The sequence below is a fragment of the Balaenoptera ricei genome, chromosome 11 (assembly GCF_028023285.1).
Source record: "Balaenoptera ricei isolate mBalRic1 chromosome 11, mBalRic1.hap2, whole genome shotgun sequence".
NCBI classification, from domain to species: domain Eukaryota; kingdom Metazoa; phylum Chordata; class Mammalia; order Artiodactyla; family Balaenopteridae; genus Balaenoptera; species Balaenoptera ricei.
This window is the reverse complement of record NC_082649.1, coordinates 39,483,089-39,504,321: the sequence shown is the minus strand read 5'-3', so window position 1 is coordinate 39,504,321 and position 21,233 is coordinate 39,483,089. Positions and strand designations below refer to the sequence as shown.

The window sequence follows — 21,233 nt, the reverse complement described above, 5'->3', positions numbered from 1 at the left end:
TCAACGTGTGGGGGGATGGGGCTGAGGGGCAGGGGTTGCCAGGTGGTAGGTCTTTTCCCTTTGGAGCTTGGTGGGGGACGAAAGTAGCAAGTGCTCCACCCCCATGAACCGCAGCAGTGACACAGCTGGGGAACATGGGGATGGGGGATGGCTCTCTGGAAAGAGGAAGGGTTCTCACCCTCTTGCCAGGGACTTGGTTTTTAACTTTGCTCTTTTGTAGAAGGATTCTGAAAGAAAACCAATAAAGTGCACCTAAGCCATCACTGCTGGTGTCTGAAGAGTGTCTGCTTATAGCCCAGGTGCACCCTCACCCCTACCCCCACCAAGGGTTTCTTCTGCATTTAATCTGTTGCAATATCACCTGTCACTTAGCCTTTGGAAAACTTCATTTTATGCTCATAAGGGAATGAGAACAGAAAGGGCAAATAATGTAGGTATTATAAAAATAGTAATGTCAGAGATCCCATGAAAGGGTCTCAAGGATTCCCCCTTGGAATCCTTGTGGATTCCAAGTATGGTTCTTGAACCACACTTAGAAGTTTTCTCCCTTTTCTCCTTCCCATTGGCTAGAACGCAGACCTTGGTGGGAATGAACCAGAGCCACCATGATAAGGCTGGCAGTTGAGGATGGGCAGGGCATTGAAGGCTGTTTAGCATTCTTGGCCCTGCCCACTACTTATCAGGGCCTCCACCCCTTTGCCCCCAACATCATTTGTTCATTTGAAGACCAAAAACATCTCCTATGAAGTTAGAACTGATAAACTGAGATAGAGGTTCCTGGAAGAAACTTCTTTCCTACTATTTTGCCCTTTGCAAAGCAGGCACTATCTAAGACAGAGGTCCCCAACCCCTGGGCCACGGACTGATACCAGTCCATGGCCTGTTAGGAACCAGGCCGCAGAGCAGGAGGTGAGCAGTGAGCGAAGCTTCATCTGTGTTTACAGCCGCTCCCCATCGCTCATATTACCACCTGAGCTCCGCCTTCTGTCAGATTAGCGGTGGCATTAGATTCTCATAGGAGCTCGAACCCTACTGTGAACTGTGCATGCGAGGGATCTAGGTTGTACGCTCCTTATGAGAATCTAATGCCTGATGATCTGAGGTGGAGCTGAGGCTGTGATGCTAGCGCTGGGGAGCAGCTGCAAATACAGATTATCATTAGCAGAGAGGTTTGACTGCACAGAGACCATAATAGATCAGTTGCTTGCAGACTCATATCAAAACTCTATCAGTGAGTGGCAAGTGACAATGAAGCTGCATCTTACGGAGTAGACTGGACATAAGCAACACACTTCGGGTGTCACTGTCTCCTGTCACCCCCAGATGGGACCATCTAGTTGCAGGAAAACAAGCTCAGGGCTCCCACTGATTCTGCATTATGGTGAGTTGTATCATTGTTTCATTATATATTACAATGTAATAATAATAGAAATAAAGTGCACAATAAATGTAATGTGCTTGAGTCATCCCCAAACCATCCACCCCACCCCCACCCCCATCCGTGGAAAAATTTTCTTCCACGAAACTGGTCCCTGGTGACAAAAATTTTGGGGACCACTGATCTAAGAAATACTCCGTAGTCTTTTCCAATAGCTCCCTTAAAATCATTTTTTTTTAATTTTATTTATTTTATTTTTTGGCTGCATCAGGTCTTAGTTGCGGCACATGGGATCTTTTGTTGCGACGCACAGGCTCTTCCTTGCAGTGTGTGGGCTTCTCTCTAGTTGTGATGCATGGGCTCCAGAGCTTATGAGCTCTGTAGTTGCAGTACACGGGCTCTCTAGTTGTAGTGTGAGGGCTCAGTAGTTGTGGCACTTGGGCTTAGTTGTCCTGTGGCATGTGGGATCTTAGTTCCCCAACCAGGGATCGAACCGGCATCCCCTGTGTTGCGAGACGGTTCTTAACCACTGGACCACTAGGGAAGTCCCTCCCTTGAAATCATTTTGGAAAAAATAAAAAATTTGGCTCTAATGGAAATCAGATCCAGTTCAAAATATGCCTATGGCTTCCCATACTATTCAGGGTGAAAGACAAATTCCTCTCTATGACGTCAAGGCCTCACAAGATCTGGTCTGGTTACCTCTCCTGTTACTCCCCAGCAAGTGCACTCTGCTCTAGCCATGCCTCTGCCCCAGAGCCTGTGCATTTACTGTTCCCTCTGCCCGACATGATCTCCTCATAGACCTCTACCTGGCTTGCTCCCTTATCTCCTTCAGGTTCATCTTGCTTGACCACCTATTTAAAACTACCTCACTCTATCTCCCTTCCCTGCTATGTCCTTGAAAGCACTTATCACAAGCAAACATTCTATTGTTCACTTAGTTGTCTGTCTCTCCTCAATTGAGGGTCAGCAACAATGAGGGCAAAGGCCTTTATTTTGTTCCCTGCATCCTGAGCCCTAGGTGCTCAGTAAAGATTTATTGATTGAGTGGATGTGTCCATGGCAGCAGAAGCTGGGAGGTTGGAAATACAAGCTGACACCCAAAGGAGGGTTTATGGAGCGCTGTGGGGCTCTTCTCCCCTCTGCCTTTATTCCTATCCTCTGCTATGGTCCCTCCCTTCGCTGGAAGCCTGCCTCCTCCAGCAGATTTCCTTAAACCAAAACCCTGGGAAGTGGAGGCACTCTTGGTCCCTTATAAACAACCAGAGCAAGGCCACTTCTTGATCTTAGGGAGGAAGTTTACAGGAATGCCTTTGGCCATATAGATGGCATTAGGTTTTACTGCGACTCCATTCTTGGGTATATTAGTAGATCAAACATTTCTGGAGAGGACTGAAACCCGAATGATGGCAGTTGACTGCCTGTGGAAGAGGTGACGTTATGGTAAATTATGATCAAATCCTATGGCAAAGCCCATGATCTATAAGCAACCTGGGCGTCAGCTAAAATTAAATGATACTTGGATCCTGAAGTACAACCAACAGGATCCCTGATATCCATTCCGTACGCCCGCCCCCTCACTTACTTCAGCGATTGGTGGAGGAAGGAAGGTTAGGGTCAGCCGCAGAGGACCCGCTCCTACGCCTACCCCCGCCCCATTCTATCTCTTGCATGACCCCGCCCACAAACCTATTTCCTTGTGGCCCCGCCCCCACTCTGGTCCCGCCCCGTCAGCAGATCTGCACTCGGCCTTAGCCCCGCCTCCCTACTGCTATCCTCCTCCTTGCCCCTTCCGGCCTGCCCTTGTGCCCAGCCGCAGCCGCACTTCCCCGTTCCTTTCCTTCCTGACATCTCTAATCTCGCGCTCTGGCGGGGTGCGAGTCCGAGAGCCTCCCCGAACGCTGAGGAGGGAATGTGGCGCGCGCGGGAAGGGGCCGGCCGCAGCATCAGGGCCGGCGCTGTCGTCCACCTCCCTTTCCCTGGCCCCGGGCATGGAGGCCCCAGAGGCGGCACCGGCTCAGGCTGAGGGCGCGGAGCCGGCGCCCTGGGCGCACCTAGAGGCCCCCGCCCGCCTCCTGCTGCAGGCGCTGCAGGCGGGGCCCGACGGGGCGCGGCGCGGCTTGGGAGTGCTGCGGGCTCTGAGCGGCCGCGGCGGGGAGCCCTTCGGCTGGGACCGCGTCTTCGAGGCGCTGTGCCGGGAGGAGCCCGTCGTGGAGGGCCCGGACTGTCGCCTGGAGCTGTAAGTCGTCCGCCCGCGTTCCTCCTGCCCTGCTGGTCGCGGCGGCCGCTGGCGTAGCTCGGGGCGCCGCCCGTCATCCTCCACGGTGGTGTGAGGCAGGGGCTGGCGCTACCCACTTCTCTAGATGAGAAGACCGAGGCACGGAGAGGTGAAATACTTTCCCCGAGAGCGGGTCCCTGCCGTGCGCCCTGTGAGGAGGGGCCTCCGGCAGACCCTCATAGCGTAGGTACTGGGTGCAGTGCTGCCTACCTAGACGGAAGACACCTGCCCTCGGTTGGGTGTAAATGAATAATTATAAGTCAGTGGATTCTAATTAATTTTAATCACACACTTCCATCTCTAAAAAACTCGATCTCTTACCTCCAGTATAGGTCAAGAGTAGACGTGTGTTAAAATACGTACATTGTCAAGTATACATAAATAGAAAATTTTAAAATTTTTATTTATTTATTTATGGCTGTGTTGGGTCTTCGTTGCTGCACGTGGGCTCTCTCTAGTTGCGGAGAGCGGGGTCTACGCTTCATTGCAGTGCGTGGGCTTCTCATTGCGGTGGCTTCTCTTGTTGCGGAGCACGGGCTCTAGGTGCGCAAGCTTCAGTAGTTGTGGCATGCGGGCTCAGGAGTTGTGGCGCATGGGCTCTAGAGCACAGGCTCAGTAGTTGTGGCGCACGGGCTTAGTTGCTCCGCGGCATGTGGGATCTTCCCGGACCAGGGATGGAACCCGTGTCCCCTGCGTTGGCAGGCGGACTCCTAACCACGGCGCTACCAGGGAAGTCCCCATAAATAGAAGTTTAAAACGTGGTAAATGACAATAAACATCTGATCATGCTGGCTTTATATTATCAGTTTTTCAAAGCATAATATACAGTTTAGGGCAAGATCGCTTACCTTAAGGATGGTGTTCTTGATAATTTCTGGTCTTTTGGGTGACTTTGAACTTTTTTCCCCCTCTTTATGTGGCTAAGAATCCCTACTAGGAGCAGAAGTGTCGGCTCTGCCATTTTTAAATTAGGTTGTGCTTCCCTTACTGGTAGTCAGTTTCTTTTCTGACATCCTTGTAAGCCATGTGTCCATTTTGTGAGGGTTCGTTTTGTTAAGAAAGATAATACAGCATCCATAGATGCACTTAACTATCTAGTTAAGTAAATACAGAAAGTAACGGAGTGAGGTGCCACCTTCAGCCTCTAGGGGGCTGAAGAGCAGGCCTCCCACTCTCCTTGACTACCCCTCCCTAAGAATTGGGCTGGACACTGGAATATGGAGGGCCAACCCATATTTTAAATATTTGTAATACTTAATTTTCTATGTTTTAGATAAATAGAAATAGAAGTTCTATTATTTTCTCCCCACACTCCATCTTGAATTTCTTTCAAGAGAATGGTCAAGAGAATTTTCTGAACCCACAAATTGGACGCTCTAGAAATGTTTACCCAATGGTCTGGCTCTTTCTGGACAGAGTAAGGGGAATGGAACTTAACCTGCGGTCCCTGGATAGAACTGTACTGCAGTATAATTGTTTTCTTTTGTAATCCTATGTATTTTATGCATTTAACCCTCTTATTCTGATAAGGGGGTCCATGCACAAAAATGGTAAAAGTCCTTGGAGTACGCTCTTCCCCACTTCTCTACTCCCAGTATCCTCCACCACAAATTGACGATCTTTTTAACTTTTACTCTAGTTTTCTCTCTCATTTAGTGTTTTTTCTCCACACACAAAAATAAAAGGTTTCATTCCTCTCTCATATATCCCAAGTGCCTCTGTGTGTGATGACAAACAGCCCCACAAAGTCAGGTATACAGAGGTGCAGAGGCGTGATGGGTGGTGGGCTAGATGCACTCATGACCTGCTTGCCACTCCAGCAAGCCTCAGGTCACATAGCATCTGCATTCATGCCTTTGTCACGTTACAGATGGCTACTTTGCTCTGTCCACAGCAGTCTTGCTGATCTGTGAACACTTATTCTCAGAGATTTAACTCAGTCAATAAATGTGCACCAAGTGCCTGCTTTAGGCTGGTGTTGTGCTGGGTACTGGGACACAGAGGAGAGACACAGCTTCTGCCTCTCAGGAACTCAGTTCAGTGAAAGGAACATCAGAGCTGGACAGATGTGACCCTGTGAGTTCCAGGGGACTGCCAAGGGGAGCACAGGGCTGCAGGCTAAGCATTGCTCAGTATTCTGGAGTATTATTTTTACGTAAAGTTTGGGAAAGGGCTTTTTTTTTTTTTTTTTTTTACATAAAACAAGCATGGATCTATTATAGGGTAGGTTTCAACGTGAATTTTTGAGCTGAAATAGGAGATGTCGAAGAACAGGGCCTAGTGTAGTGTAGAATAGATGCTCACTTGTTGAATGATTTCCATGCTGTCCCCTCCTCCATCCATACTGACTCGCAGGTACTGCCCACCAGCGCCCCCGTCTGTCCGGTGCCATCTAGCCTCTAGCTCTACCCAGTCTGCCCTATGTTCCTTTCAGCAAGACACTCTTAACTGCTTGTTCTCCCTCTGCTACCCAGGAAACCACTGCTGCTGCGATTGCCCCCGTTATGCCAGAGGAACCTGATGTCCCTGCTGATGGCTGTTTGGCCGTCGCTGCCTGAAAGCAGTCTCCTCCCTGTGCTGCAGATTGTGCAGCGGGATCCAAGCCCCGACCCTGATCCCTGGCTCCGGGCCCTTGGGGAATTTCTGCGAAGGGATCTGGGTGTTGGGGTCTCCATTGAGGGAGCGTCCCCGCTGTCTAAAAGGTGCCAGAGACAGCTCCGAGGCCTGTGTAGGCAGCTGGGCCAAGGGGGCAGGAAGTTGAAGTTGCCCCAGGCTCCAGATCCTGAAGGGAAAGAAGAGCAGGAGGAGGTTGAGGACTCCCAGCGGCCTGGGAAACGCAGAAAGGAACGGGAGGAGGAGCCTGCCAGTCCTGAGGGGGGGAGGGCCCCCAAAAGGCTCCGGTGTTTGGAAAAGGAAGAAGAAGAAAGTCATGAGGAAAAGAGACCTGAACATGAAACTTTGGAATCCCTGGCCAGTGGAGGAGGTGCATCATCCATTAAGAACCAGCCTGCTTTGGGGCCTAAGCCCAGTGAGGCTGGTCAGAGTCTAGAGGATGCTAAGTGCCTACCTGAGAGTTTGGAGTTGCCCAGAGCTATCCAGGTACTTAGGGTGAGGAGGCTGCTTTAGAGTGATTCTTCAGGAATGGGGGGTTTATACAGGGCAGAAACCTGTTGGGATACTGTGTCCCACTTGGGATGACTGTAGTCCGTGGAGCAAGGGGAAGGAGGTGGGGTTGAGGGAATGTAGTTTCTGCTCCACAGATTCTGAGGAGGGGGTGGGGACGGGAGTTACTGGAGGTGGGAGCCCTTGACCTAATGATCAATAGTGTGAGGTTAAGGGTACCACGGAAGAGGAAAGGCTCTGGAGCTACCCCTGCCACCCATCTTATGGGAATGGGGGAATCATGCCAGCATCCAGCCTGTCCTCCCAGCCCAAGGCCTGGGTCTGCCCCCATTAGGATGGATGCAGAGAAGACAAGTCTGCTCAGTTGGGCTTACGTAGGTCTTGTCGAGTTTGAGTTCTTAAGCACTTTGCAAGGTTTAGGCTTCATGTTCTGGCTCTCTTGAATCATCTTTGCCCGCTAGCGCCCACTGACCTGGGGCCTTCTCAGAGAGGGGGCTGGGTCTAGGTTGGGAGCCATGCTGCGTGGGTGGGGACATGGCAGTGACTGGGCTCTCCTCTGCAGGAACAAGTTCCCAGGCTGCAGCAGCTGCTCAAGACCCTCGGGAAGGTGACTGGCCTTACTCTGCTACCCATAACCCTTCTTCCGCCCCCTGCCTGGACCCCAGCTGTGCCCAGGGAAGCCCCAGTGCAGTTAGGCACAGGCTGTTTGGGTGAGGGGGTTGGAATGAAGGTCTGAGGACAGTCCCTGCAAAGGCTTTTCTTGGTCCAAGTATGTTGTCTAACCTGAGACAGGTTCTAACTCCAGGCAAGTTCCTCTCCTCTAGTAGCACCTTCTGGGGTCCTTAGCCACCCACTCTGCCAATTGAAGGGGTGGCCTCAGTGACTTGTCACTGAGGGCTCTGCAGGTCCTAACATGGCATTTGCCTTCCCAGGGGTTGGAAGGGCTGGAGGGCACCCCACCAGTTGAGCTGCAGCTTCTCCACGAATGCAGTCCTGGCCAGGTAAGTCCAGAAAAACCGCCTGGCCCTGAGGACACGGTCCCTCTCTCCATTTAAGTTTGTGTTTCCCTGCCTCATGTAGGAATTTGGGGAGGGGATTTTGTTGGGTGTTTTGGTCTCAGGGGCAGGGGTGACCCTCAGTGGTTTCTTTTAGCCCTTGGTTCCTCCCCGTAGGGCAGCTCTCCCCACCTTACCTTACCCTAGAGTCTCCTGGCCCCGCCCCTTCTGCTGCCCGGTTGGATTGAGACAGCCCAGCAGAGACAGGCTGAGTGTCCCGGTGCCCTCCCTCCTCCTTGGCAGGTGGACCTGGTGTGTGCCCAGCTGCAGCTCCCGCAGCTCTCGGACACAGGTCTCCTGCAGCTCTGCACCTGGTTGCTGGCCCTTTCACCAGACCTCAGCCTCAGCAACGCTACTGTGCTGACCAGGAGCCTCTTCCTTGGACGGGTAGGTGTGCTGGGACGCACATGGCGTGCCAGGGACAGTGAGGGAGAGAGTCTGAACCCTCAGCAGGGTGGGAGAGGGGGTTCCCAGCCTTGCATGCATCTGCTTGTCTGGGGAGCCTGGGGCAAGGGAAGGGCATAGCCCCCTAGGCCATCTACCCACGTGGCATCTAACTCCTCCCTCTTGGGCCCCAGATCCTTACAGAGCGGAAGGGATTTGGGGTTTGGGATCAGGGATTTGGGAGCTGGGGAAGGGAGCTCTGTGTCCTTTCCAATGAGTGGATCCATGTGAGTCCTAGATAAAAGAACTTTTTTTTTCTCTGTACTGTAATGTGTGAGCCTCTGAAATACGTGTTCAATAAACACTGATAGGAAGGAAGAAGAAAGAAATTAATATTTTCCTCCCCGTTGGCTGTAGATTCTCTCGCTGACTTCCTCAGCCTCCCGCTTGCTCACAACTGCCCTGACCTCCTTCTGTACTAAGTACACCTACGCCGTCTGCAGAGCCCTCCTTGGACCTGTGCTCCAAGCCCCAGGAACAGGTAATTCTGGAATGGGCCCCAGGCCTGGTAGCTCTGCCCTGTCTGTTCCCAGCACCCTTCACCCCCCGGGTGGCCCTGGCAGGAGCTGAGTTTTCAGTGAGTGAAGATACCTGTTGCTTCCCTGACGATGCCACCTGTAAAGGGCCAGGCATTTTGTTCCCTGCTAGCCCCATTCTCTGCTGCCAGCTTCTCCCAGACTTCTCCCCTCTGCTATTGCCCACCCAGGTCCAGCTCAAACAGAGTTACTGTGTTGCCTGACAAAGGACGAGGCCCTGGAGCCGGACATGCAGGCTCTAATGCTGGGGTGAGTGTACAAGCTCCACGCGGGCCCCACCCGCACCTCCTCCCTCTGGCCAAACCTGCTCTTGGCATTCTGGACTTGGAGCCGGCTGGGTACCAGGCCCTGTGCCTGAAATACAGGCAGTGGCACAGCCGGTGCCCCCTTTCGCTGTCCTGAGCCTGGCTTGTGCGTTCCCACCTGTGGGCCCCTGGAAGTTGCCATCCCATGCACCTTCCCAAGCCCAGGGTTTCAGTCTTCTGTGCCAGGTGCCCCCGGGAATGCGAAGAGGCTGGTGCTCCAGCTCTTGAGTTCTTGGCGTAGTTGGAACGTGGCGTAGTGGTTCAGAGCACTGGCTCTGGAGTCAGACAGACATGGTTGCAGATCTCAACCTTGCCTTTTATTTAAATGTGTGAGTTTTAAACAGGTTATTCCATCTCTCTGCGCCTCTGTTTCCACGTATGAACTCTGTAGAGTTTTTCTAGATAGTAAATGTGATAATGCATATAATGACCTCGGCACAGTATTTGGCACCTAGTGAGTGCTCAAATATTGTTATTAAATTGGTGTTAAATTTGGGTATCAAAATTGGGGAGTCAAGATACAGACGTGTAGAAATAGTGAGTAGGTGAGATCTCATTGGACACTAACGTGAAATATGAAATGCTAAGTATAATACGAGAAGGGGACAGTTGCAAAAATACTACCAGCCACCAGTTATTGAGCACTTTCTCTGTGCTTTAGATTTATTACTTCGTTAGTCTTCGTGCAATCCTGTGAGGTAAGTGCTGCGGCCACCTTAGAGATGGAAAAACTGAAGCTCAGAGAGGTTGAGGGAGGTGGCCAAAGGTCACACAGCCAGCAAGTGCAAAAGCCTGGTATCAAACCCAAGTCTGTGCACCCAAGAAGCCGCACCGTTTCCATGTGACATCCTGCTTTTCCAAACAAGCTGAGGACAGTAGGTGCAGCTGGAGTGGACCTCACCGTGGGCTGGGCTCCGCAGGGAGGTCTCGCCTTCTCTAGGAAGCCTCCTGTGTGTCATCTCACCCATCGTCATCCTCCTCTTCCCTGGGTCATCCTCCGCTTTCGAACTCAGGAGGCAATATCGACTCCTGGTTATTTTTCAGGGGACCTTTGTACCTCTCACTGCCAAATCCTTCATGTCAGGTCCCGGGGGTCTTGGGCTGTGGCCTTCCCAGCACTGAGTATGGGCTCTGCAGCAGTGGCTGCTAGATGGCCGCCAGCATCGGGGAGCTCTGACTACTTCCTCTGTTGGCTGGAGATCTTGGCTGTCCCCAGGGCCTTGCCCTGCCTTGGGGTAGGAGCAGTAGATACTCAGGCTCAGGTGGGAGGCTGAGCTTTCCTCACTGGGGCCTGTGCCTTGCAGACAGATCTTGGAGCTGCCCTGGAAGGAAGAGACTTTCTTGGTGTTGCAGTCACTCCTGGAGCGGCAGGTGAGCAGGCTACCTTGGGGAAGAGTGGACAAAGAAGCGCTGCAGTGCTGTGGCTGGGTGTGCGGCTCCTGGGTGTCTGACCCCTTCAGTGATGGAGGGGCAAGCAGGATGACTGCCCTCCGGCAGGGTACCCATGACAGTGGGAGGGTCCAGGGGCTTGAAAGGCCGGTAGCAGAGAGCTGACTGCACGGTGAATCCCAGCTCTGCCTCTTACTAGCTGTGTGGCCTTGGGGAGGGACTTTTTGATGTGTGTGTGTAAATTTAATTTATTTTTTAATTTAATTAATTTATTTTTTGGCCGCACTGCGTGGCATGTGGGATCCTAGTTCCCCGACCAGGGATTGAACCCGTGCCCCCTGGAGTGGAAGCGCGGAGTCCTAACCACTGGACTGCCAGGGACAGTGCCTAATTTATTTTTGAATAGGTAATAGATTCATATGTTCACAATTTTGAAGGTTTAAAATGATATAGTGAAAAAATTTCCCCCAGCCACCCAGATTCCCCTCCCCAGGGCTAATCAGTGTTACTAGTTGCAGGGGAACCCTACCAGAGATGCTGTATATATACAAGGACACACGGTGAAATTTACTTTTCCCCTGCTTTTTACATAGATGGTAACACACCAAGCTCAGTGCTCTGCACTTTGCTTTTTTCATCTAACAGTACATTTCGGCAGTTTTTCCATATATCAGTACCTAAAATTCTGCGTCATTTGTTTATAACGTAGGTAGTTGACTTAACCTCTTTATGCCTCAGTTTCCTCATCTGCAAAAGGGGAGTGATGATAGCACCTACCACATAAAACTGGAGTGAGGTTTAAATGGTATAATTGGTGTAACGTGCTCAGAATGGTACCTAATGCATAATAAGTGTTTATTAAATTGTGACTATGAAGATCTGTTGTTATTATACTGCCAGTGCCCCCTTGGGACCTCACTCCTTTATATCTTCAACCACTAAGCCAGGCGAGGGATCCTTGCCCCCCATCTCCTAGTCTGAGCCTGTGCAACAGTGGCCACCATTATTTGAGACCTGTGTGCCAGGCTTTATGTGCATAATCTCATTTAATCCTTTTCACAGTCTTCAGAGTTTGACATCATGAGCCCCATTTTATAGATGTGGAAACTGAGTCTCAGTTAAGTGACCTGCCCAGGGTCACCTGGTTAGGAAGTGATGGAGTTGGGAGTTGAATCCAGGGCCCTTTCTTGTGCTACTGTCCGATCTCCTAACGTGTGCAGGTGGAGATGCCCTCTGAGAAGTTCAGTGTGTTGATGGAGAAACTCTGTAAAGAGGGGCCAGCAGCCACCACGTCCATGGCCTATGCCAAGCTCATGCTGACAGTGATAACCAAGTATCAGGCCAATGTGAGTATTGGTAGGGCCATGAGGGCTGCTTCTGCTGCTCTGAGCCTGCCATGAGGGTATATGTTTGCCAGGGAGAAAACCCTGAGTGTTAGCCTGGGAAACCACAAGTTCAAGCCCAAGACAGGGGAGTCAGACTGCTTAGGAGTTCATTCATCCAGCCAACACTGCTGTGGGCCAGATGCTATCTAGGGCATTAGGGAATCAACAGTGACCATATCACAGTTTCTGTCCTGGACTTGACCCTCTCCCCCAGTTAGTGAGAGGGGAGAGAGATGATAAATGGCTCATTGTAATATCTGGTAGGAGCCAGGTGAAAGGTATGCACAGGGCATTTGATGACAGAGGAAAAGGGGGCAACTAAACCTTGTTTGTGGTTGGGAGTTGGGACAGGCTTCCTGACTCTTAAAGGGTGAGTGGTAGTCAAGGGCAGAGATGAAGGAAAGGGCATTCCAGGCAAAAGAAACAGTGTAAGCACTGAATGTCCCAGGGGATCTGCAGGTACATCATTGTAGCTGAGGCCTAAAATCCCAAGAGTAGATGGCTGTAGGGGATGAAGTTAGAGAGCTAAAATACTGAGAGCTGATGCTTGTAGCCCCTGATATGTTCCAGGCATCGTTCTAAGCCCTTTGCATATGTTAACTCACTAGTTTATTCCAGGTGTTAGTCCTATGAGAAGATACTATTATTAGCTCCATTTTATAGGTGAGGAAATTGAGACGCAGGTTAAAGTAACTTGCCCAAGGTCACATTGCCAAGTCATGGTAGCATCTAATGGAGGGCCCTGTAGGTTATGGTGAGGAGCTTGGACTTTATCTTGAAGACCAGGTCTTCTCTTGGCTCTTAACCCTTTTCTTGGGATCACAGGCCTATTTGATGATTTGGTGAAAGGCATACATCCTCCCAGAAAAATGGAAATATGAATACACATCTTATGCACAATTTCAGGAGGCTCCTGGATCCTCTGAAGACCCTCTGTAGATCCTGGAAGGACCTCCAATATGAGGCATCAGAGGTTATCTCAGGGCCTTCAGCTGGAGTGACCTGATTAGATTTGTATTCTATAAAGAAACCTCTGGCCTTGGCAAGGAGTGGGGATTGGAGAGTGAAGGTACAGGGCAGAGATGGGTCAGGAGGTTGCAGCAACAGGTCAGGGAAGAAAGAGTGGCCCAGAAGGAATGTGTCAGCCACAGTGGAGTGTCTCTGAACCTCAGTTTCCTCATCTGTAAAATGGGAGGATTGTGAGGATTAAATGAAGTCATGCATATAAAGTGCTGCCACATAGTAAGCACCTAATAATTGTCAACTATTCTTAATATGGCTGACACAGTACGTTGTGCAGTTAGTATTTGACCCGAGGTCTACCTGAATCCAAACACCTTGCTTAACCATGGTGAGATAATGAGGATAGATTGGTCAGGGAGTCATCTCCTCCTATTGTCCTTGTGTCCTGGATTTCTCTCTTCTAACTAAACAGAGCCCAGGGGCAGAGGGGAGAGGGGAGGGATCAGCTGCTAGAGTCCAGATGTGATTCTTCCTTCTTTCCAGATCAGTGAGCCCCAGAGGCTGGGCCTGGCTGCAGCTCTGGAGCTCAATACCACTTTCCTGAGGAAGTCCCTGCAGGCCGCCCTGAGACATCTGGCCCCCTGACCATCCACCAAGGGACCACCCTCCCGGACCTCCCTCATCAGATTCCCGAAGGACACTTCTCTGCCCTGAGCACCTCACCCTGCCCCTTGCCTGGGGGTCAGGGCTGAGCCTGGCCATCCCAGGGGTCAACTGCCTCCCTGCTCCAGGCTGCAGAGAGGCCATCTGGGCCTCCCAGCCAGCAGGAAGGGTCTGGGGCTAAGGGGGCTGGGTGAGTTGTATTACCAAGAGCTGCTGAGCCTGGGCTGCCTCCTTGTCATTTCTACCTCAGGCTGTGGGGACAGACACTTTAAGATAGGCATCAGACTTCCTTGATGGTCCAGCGGTTAAGACTCCGCACTTCCATTGCAGGGGACGAGGGTTGGATTCCTGGTTGGGGGAGTTCCGCATGCCGTGACATGTGGCCAAAATATAATAATAATAAATAAAATAGGAGTTAAGATAGGCCTCAATAGGGTCAAAGCAGACCCAGAGTGGACGACAGTGATGCTCCAGGAGCCCCGGGAGACCTGTATGCTTAGCACAAATCTCTTGTGCTCAAGTGTATGTTATGATCCTCTGTGTTGTTTCTGACTTGAATAATAATTTATCAGTGGTATTTCATAAAAAGCAGGAAGTTCAGTAATGTCTTATTAGAAGCAGTGCCTGCCTTCCTACTAACTCTGGGTGTTTGCTGAAAACTAACACATACCACCCCACCCCCACCCTGCTCAGTGACAGGGGCATCTTCTTCCAAGGGAAATGTTCTGTGAGGGGAAGGTGGTAGAGTTCTGTGGGCCAGATCATGTATGATACCACCCACCCCAGCCCTATCAGAGCTGTCTGTTGAGTAGGTGAGGCTGTGCATCCTGCACTGGGGAGGGGGGCTTGAGGGTGAGAGTGACTCAGCCTGGGGTTGGGGAAGACTTTTGGGCAGATGATGGCCTTTGAGGAGGGATGTGAAGGGCTCCTGGGATTACTGTGAGCAGAGAACAGGATAAGGCCTATTGGACAGGAAAGGCAGAAAGGGTGTGCAATACTGTGGGTTTGTGTGTTCTACAACTATATTCCCACAGCACTTAGCTAGGCGCCTTGTTCATAGTAAACACTTAACCTGGGGACTTCCTTGGTGGTCCAGTGGGAAAGACTCAGGGCTCCGAATGCAGGGGGCCCGGGTTCGTTCCCTGGGCAGGGAACTAGACCCCACATGCATGCTGCAACTAAGAGTTCGCATGCCGCAAATAAGATCACACATGCTGCAACTAAACATGCCACAACGAAGATCCAGCGCAGCCAAAATAAATATTAAAACAAACAAAAAGATACTTATCCTGTAGATGTTACTGAGTCAACTATCAGGTGAAAGTTCATCACAGAACCTTACCCGCTCCTCCCCACCGCAGGCTCTGAGGCGCCAGGAAGAGAACTCATTTCCCTTCCCACAACTTCCTCAGAAGCCGTGAGCCCCCGTTAGAACCAGATGATGAGGGAGAGAGGTCAGGAGCAAAGCCTGCTTTTGAGAAGTGAAGCAGGTGCTAAGGTCAGGAGGAAGCGGCGCAGGAGGTTTAAGGGACAAACATGTCGGAATTGCACGCTCTCAGCGGCCGGCACGGGACGGCGCCCACGGGTGTGACTACTGCAGCTCACCGGCCTGGGCCCAGCCTCTTCCCTAAGGGCCTGGGGCAGCAGCTGGTGGCAACGGGCGCCCGAGACCGCCGCAGCTCAGGTGGTCTCCGCGCAGGTCTAGCGGTGCAACACGCGGGGGCCGCAGCGCCCCACCCCCGGCACTGAGCGACCCGACTGCTCTCAAGCGGGAAGCCACGGGAACAAGGCATCTCTCGCGATAACCAGGTCCTATTTGAGCGCATGCGCGAACTGAAGTTGTCTCTTTTCCGGTTCTCGCGGCGCCAGGGACTATGAGGTTAGTGGCGCTTCGAGTGCTATCCGCACTCATCCGCGCCTCCGGGTGCCCCCGTGGGGAGGGAGACACTACGGGCGGAATCGGGGGTCCTTGCCTATGCTTCGCCGCGGGGCATTTTTGCCAGGCTTCGGCCTACGGGCCTGGCGTTGAAGTTCGCGTGCCAAGGCCGGCCGCCAGTAGGGCCCCTCTTCCCCGGGGTTTGCATCTGGTCCAGATTGCTCCACTTAGCGTCCGGAATTCCCGGGGAGTATTCCGTGGACCATCCCCGAGCCTGAGCCTTCTGACACCCCAACGGATTGGTCCACTGCTCGCTGGTTCTGAGCGCTCGTCTTGCTTCCTTCTTACAGCAGCAAAGTCTCCCGAGACACCCTCTACGAGGCGGTGCGGGAAGTCCTGCACGGGAACCAGCGCAAGCGCCGGAAGTAAGCGCGGACTTCCACGGAGGGCTGCTTTGGGAAGCCGCGGAAGGTCCGTTAACTTTGTTACGCTTTTTTAAGGTTTTTGGAGACGGTGGAGCTTCAGATAAGCCTGAAGAACTATGACCCTCAGAAGGACAAACGCTTCTCGGGCACCGTCAGGTTGGCACCGTTCTAATCCCACCCAGCCCTCAGTGTCCCCATGCCTGTCTCCTCCCTTCAGGCTCTTGTTGAGCCCGAGGCGGCCAGGCACGTGCGGCACTGAAGTGCCTGGGTAGTTCAGACCCCCTGCTCCGGGCAGGCGTGGCTGGACGGACCCCCACCCTGGGTCTTAAAACAAGAGGGGAGGCGGGGGAGGCCTTGGCTGAGCCCGCCGGCTAGTTTGAGAAGCCAGACTAGCTGTTGGTGAATGCGGACGCTCTGGGTAAGGCTCAGTGCTGCAGCGGTCCCAGACCCCTTCACCTGCACTTGGGACCCAGGGCTGGGTGTGACCTATACTGTCCCCCAAAATGCAGGCTTAAGTCCACTCCCCGCCCCAAGTTTTCCGTGTGTGTTCTGGGGGACCAGCAGCATTGTGATGAGGCCAAGGCTGTGGATATCCCCCACATGGACATCGAGGCTCTGAAGAAACTCAACAAGAATAAGAAACTGGTCAAGAAGCTGGGTGAGTGTGCCTGGTGTGGTTCTTACCCGCCCACCCACCATGGTGTGGTTTTGTATGCGGGGTAGGGTGGAGGCAGTTCTCACTGGAGTGGTAGAACAGGGGTATTTCTGCCATTTGGATTTTAAAGTGATGATGGGGTAGAGTCATGACAGAAAGGATCTGCTGTGGTTGGTTAACTTGAGTGGTATTTTTTAGCCACGTGAAAATTCTGTTTTGCTTTGAGGACTGGATTTAATAAGGGAAGAAGGCCAGGCAGTGGTTCTTTTCTAAGCAAGCGAGAACTGTCACATTGATGATAGGTCAGGTGTTGGTACATTCTGAATTGAAATTTCTACTTAAAGCTCCCACTATTTCATTTTAACCTTTAGGTTATGTGATTTGAGCATTTTACAGATAAGTAGGTTCCCCAGTTGTCGTGTAGCTAAAAAGGCAGGATTTGAAACCAGGCAGTCTTAACTAGCGTGAGCATTTTCCATTGCAAGATGGGTTGTTAGTCAGCCTGGACTCCTGCTACCGGGTTTCATGTGAATGTTGGGCCAGTAAAAGTCCAGAGGATGGAGATAATACTGGAACGGGGAGAGGATTAAAAAGACTCGGTAGCTGGGGAAGGGGTAGAGTGCTGGTTAGAGGCCACTTCTGCGGTTGTCTCATAGCCTTGTTTAGAGGTGTCTTCAGGGGCCAGGTCCTAACGGCTTCCTCCCTTTACCAGCCAAGAAGTATGATGCCTTTTTGGCTTCAGAGTCTCTGATCAAGCAGATCCCACGAATCCTGGGCCCAGGCCTGAATAAGGCCGGCAAGTTCCCTTCCTTGCTGACCCACAATGAGAACATGGTGGCCAAAGTTGATGAAGTGAAGTCCACAATCAAGTTCCAGATGAAGAAGGTGAGACGGTCTAGCCGCTTGCATAGGCTGAACAGTGGTGAAGTTGACCCACGTTCTCCAAGGGGGAGCTCTGGTTTGCATTTCTGTGGATACTTAGGACTTGTGACAGTCACCTTACAGGATTGAAGCTTTTCATATAACTCTGGTCTTGGTCTGGGGCCAGAGCACTGCTCATTAGGTCACTGGAGGTCATAGGGATGGGCCATCTGGCTTGTAGATGGGCCCACTCTCCACATCCTCTTGAATCTAGCCACCAACCTGATTTGACCTTCGTCTCCCCACAGGTGCTGTGTCTGGCAGTGGCTGTTGGCCACGTGAAAATGACAGATGACGAGCTTGTGTACAACATCCACTTAGCTGTCAACTTCCTGGTGTCGTTGCTCAAGAAAAATTGGCAGAACGTTCGGGCTTTGTACATTAAGAGCACCATGGGCAAGCCCCAGCGCCTGTACTAAGGCACAGCTTAATAAACAATACTCCCACCATTACCACCGTCTCCTGTGGCTTCGGGAAGCGGGGGGGGGGTGCATTGTGAACTGACCTTGCACTGCACCGATGAGCCAGTGATGGGTAGTCATTTACTGCAAACAAGGCAGGGCATTCTTTCTGCCCTCAAAAGCATGGAGTCTTATTCAGATCTCCTGGATACTAATAGGGCTGCTAATCAGGGCTGAAGTTTTTCCAAATAACCCTGAGAAGAGCAGATCGGGGCCATTACCCCAGCCTGTACTGCTGCTGCTTGTTACTAGTGGAAAGGGGGGGTTAGAACCTTCACATTGAGGACACTGACTTGGCCCTTCCTTGGCAGTATGTTTAACCTATGGCCTATATGCCAGCAGTTCTTAACATGGGCTTTTTGTTTGGAGGGCTTTTTGATCCCTTGAAATCATTTGGGGTCTTGGTCTGTAGGAATCCCCAGGTAGTTAACAAATGGAGATTGGGGTTTGGTGAGCCTGGGATTGGCTTCCTAGATGCTTCTAACTAGAGTGGTCCACATACCCTGAGAAACTGGTCTAGTATTTGCTTTCTTGACCCACAAATTGAGTACCCCTACGTTGGGGGGTAGTGATTTACTAGGTAAGATATTTAGGAAGAAAAATTAGAAGACCTGATGATACTCTGATCTAGGGTCCCTGTTGTCTAGGGGAATTTGGCAAATGGGTGGAATCTGCCTGTGGAAACTTCTAGGCCCCCTCCCTGGCCTGAGGAACTTCCTGTTGGAGTTCTTGCCTCCAGCACCCAGCACTGGAAAGGTGGCTCTGGTGTGGTGGGAAATACCTGTGATTTAACCTTTGACTTTATTTTTTAAAATATTTATTTGGCTGTGCCGGGTCTTAGTTGCCGTACGCTGGATCTTTAGTTGTAGCATGGAGCTCTTAGTTGTGGTATGAGGGATCTAGTTGCCTGACCAGGGATCCAACCCGGTCCCCCTGCATTGGGAGTGCAGAGTCTTAGCCACTGAAGCACCAGGGAAGTCCCTAACCTTTGACTTTAATCTGCCTCATTTAACTTTGGTAAATAAAGGAACTAGAGCTGAAAGGCTAATCAAAGCATAAATAAAAATGCTGCACCTTCTCAAAACAAGCTTTATCTGTATTTGAATGGTGAAGAGCACAAGGTATTCACCAAAAGATTTGTCATTTTAGCCTTCAAGTTATAACTGCAGGTAAAATAGCTAATCTTGTGATGAGCAGAGAATTTTGGTTCTCAAGGTGATAGGCCTAACTTGCTCCTCTGGTAATATAACCACAGTTAGGAGTAATGAAATACCTAGGCTTGTTGAACAATGTTCCCAATAGGTAAGGAGGGGGAAAAGCTGGCTGTGAAACTAGTTAGGATCCAATTTTACTGAAAGGAAAAAACTTTATGCCTAGTTAAAGTGATTGGAAGCTTACATACTGATGTTGACCACGTTCAAAGCTGGGAGTTATGTGATTTAGGGGATTTTCTGAAGTTCTATGATTTTTGTAATCAGAAGGAGAAAGGCAACACCTCAAATAAGGCAGGAAAACTTGTGATTTGATGACTAGAGGAATATAATATAAAAAGTAATTGACAAGTGAGTTACATTTTATATCCTGTCTTACAAAGCTGAGTACAGCAAGAGAAAATAAAAGACGTGAGAACCATTAGGTGAAGGCAAACAAGCAGGCCTCACATGCTTGCTAAGGTGGGCCCCAGTGCACATTTGGTGGCCAACCCTGAGAGCCATAATTATCACAAGCCCTGTGAGATAAAAGCAAACCACTTCTAGAAGCCAGAAAGACAATTGTTTGCACCAGCAGCTGTGCTATCAATGAGCAGCGTCACGGTGGAGCAAGGGTTTCACAGGGGAGGTTCCCATGACACTGCATACAAATTTCTTGGGTGCAAGAAGACCAGCCAGGTGGTTGGCTGTGGGCTGAGGCACCCCCAGGGCCTGAGTGAATCCCAGCTCTGCCACTCAGGAGCTGTGGGAGCCTGCTGAGCCAGCCTCTTAACTTCCAGAAAACTCATCTGAAAGTGCAGCTGATGATGGTACCTACTAAAAGCATGACGTGCTTTGCACAGTGCCAGGCACTTAGTACTCAGTTAAACAGCAGTTGTAAAATGGCAGTTAGGTATAGTTGCATACACGTGTGTACCAGGGCTGGCACACAAGTCGCTGCTTGTCTGCCTTGGTTGGGTTTAGGACAGATTGAATGGAGGCCATCCCAAGGTCATCTATCTCATTAATGGTGATGAGTGGGGAGAACAAGGTGCCTTCAGAATCAGTCACACCCTCCTGTTTGAAAAAAGCCAAGGATTGAAATCCTTAAAAATAGTTTTGGAAACTATGGGAATGTTTTAGAAATACTTGGGAACTTGAGTCTTACTGGGTTATTGATTTGCATCACCTGAATTTAAAAATTAAACCCACTCCACTTTATAAATCTATGCCTTATGTATTGGGGTAGGAGTACTTAAAAACTAACAACTCTATTAAACCAATATGACTCACTACCTTCTGCTGGCCTGCCCAGAAGCTGTTTAGAGCCGTGGTGCCTGCGCTCCAGAGGCCCGTGGCCATGATAGAGACAAAAGGAAAAAGCAGGAGGCAGAATGGGAAAGCAAAGCAAACAACGGAGAACACGTGTGGTGGCAGACTGATTCGATTGTAAATGAGGGTTGAGCTATCTTAAACCTCAGCCTCTAAGATGATTTTAGACTTTAGACTAAAGCTTAGTGTGCATCTGAGTTAGAATTCAGGGTTCAGATATCTGGGAAGCCCCAGTTCTCCAGCATTTGTACTAGAAGGAAATAAGGAGCCCCCATGAAACCCCAGGACTGCTCAGGCTTTGACCGTGGAATTGGCAAAATGATGGCCCGCCTCCATCTTCCCTAGGGACATCAGAAACAAGAGGGGCAGGAAAGAGAACTAACTACTGGCCTCTTCTTTGGGCCCCTGCTTTCTTGGCCTTTTCTTACAGCTTTCCACAGAACCCTGGTCAAGGAGAGCCACTTCCAGGAGAGAGCCCTGAGCTTTGGGCTCACAGGACCCACCTTCTTATCCTGGTTCCTTCCCTATTTTGAGACCTCAAAACTATGTAGTTATCACCCGCCCCTGTGCCCCTGTATCTGTTACATTCGTATATGGGGGTGGGGGGTGGCAAGTGAGGAGGCCAGCCATATTTCACTTCTTGATATTTCTGCCTGAGACCTACATTATTCTAATAGAAATCACCTGGAGGCTGTTTACTCCAGGAGCATGAAGGCAACCCACGTGATGATGATTCAAGCACCCAACAGAAACAATCACCTATTAGTAGAGACTGGATTTTGCATCCAGCCCTAGGCCTAGCACATGGTGGGTCTTTCATAAACCATTTCTATCTCCAAGACCCCTCCCAC

The 21,233-nt window shown here is 50.8% G+C and overlaps 2 protein-coding genes across 6 annotated transcripts; both read left to right on the top strand.

Moving 5' to 3' along the window:
* Window positions 1–3,139: 3,139 nt before the first annotated feature.
* On the top strand, window positions 3,140–14,110 carry FANCE (FA complementation group E). 5 transcript variants are annotated; one of them, XM_059938851.1, is made up of 10 exons: window positions 3,140–3,620; window positions 6,134–6,758; window positions 7,345–7,389; window positions 7,715–7,783; window positions 8,081–8,224; window positions 8,639–8,762; window positions 8,988–9,066; window positions 10,427–10,493; window positions 11,732–11,857; window positions 13,408–13,497. In XM_059938851.1, the coding sequence occupies exons 1-10, from the start codon at window positions 3,373–3,375 to the stop codon at window positions 13,408–13,410; spliced, it is 1,530 nt and encodes a 509-aa protein (XP_059794834.1). In that variant the 5' UTR covers window positions 3,140–3,372; the 3' UTR covers window positions 13,411–13,497. The 5 variants fall into 5 exon arrangements, with proteins under 5 accessions (XP_059794834.1, XP_059794836.1, XP_059794835.1 ...); XM_059938850.1 differs by having other exon boundaries at window positions 3,149–3,620; window positions 13,403–14,110; XM_059938853.1 differs by lacking the exon at window positions 11,732–11,857 and having other exon boundaries at window positions 10,431–10,493; window positions 13,403–14,110.
* A 1,200-nt stretch (window positions 14,111–15,310) lies between these two features.
* RPL10A (ribosomal protein L10a) lies at window positions 15,311–17,851 on the top strand. Its single transcript, XM_059938855.1, has 6 exons — window positions 15,311–15,401; window positions 15,749–15,823; window positions 15,899–15,979; window positions 16,333–16,481; window positions 17,191–17,363; window positions 17,648–17,851. Exons 1-6 carry the CDS (start codon window positions 15,397–15,399, stop codon window positions 17,816–17,818), a joined length of 654 nt encoding a protein of 217 aa, XP_059794838.1. The 5' UTR covers window positions 15,311–15,396; the 3' UTR covers window positions 17,819–17,851.
* The last annotated feature ends 3,382 nt before the right edge of the window (window positions 17,852–21,233 follow it).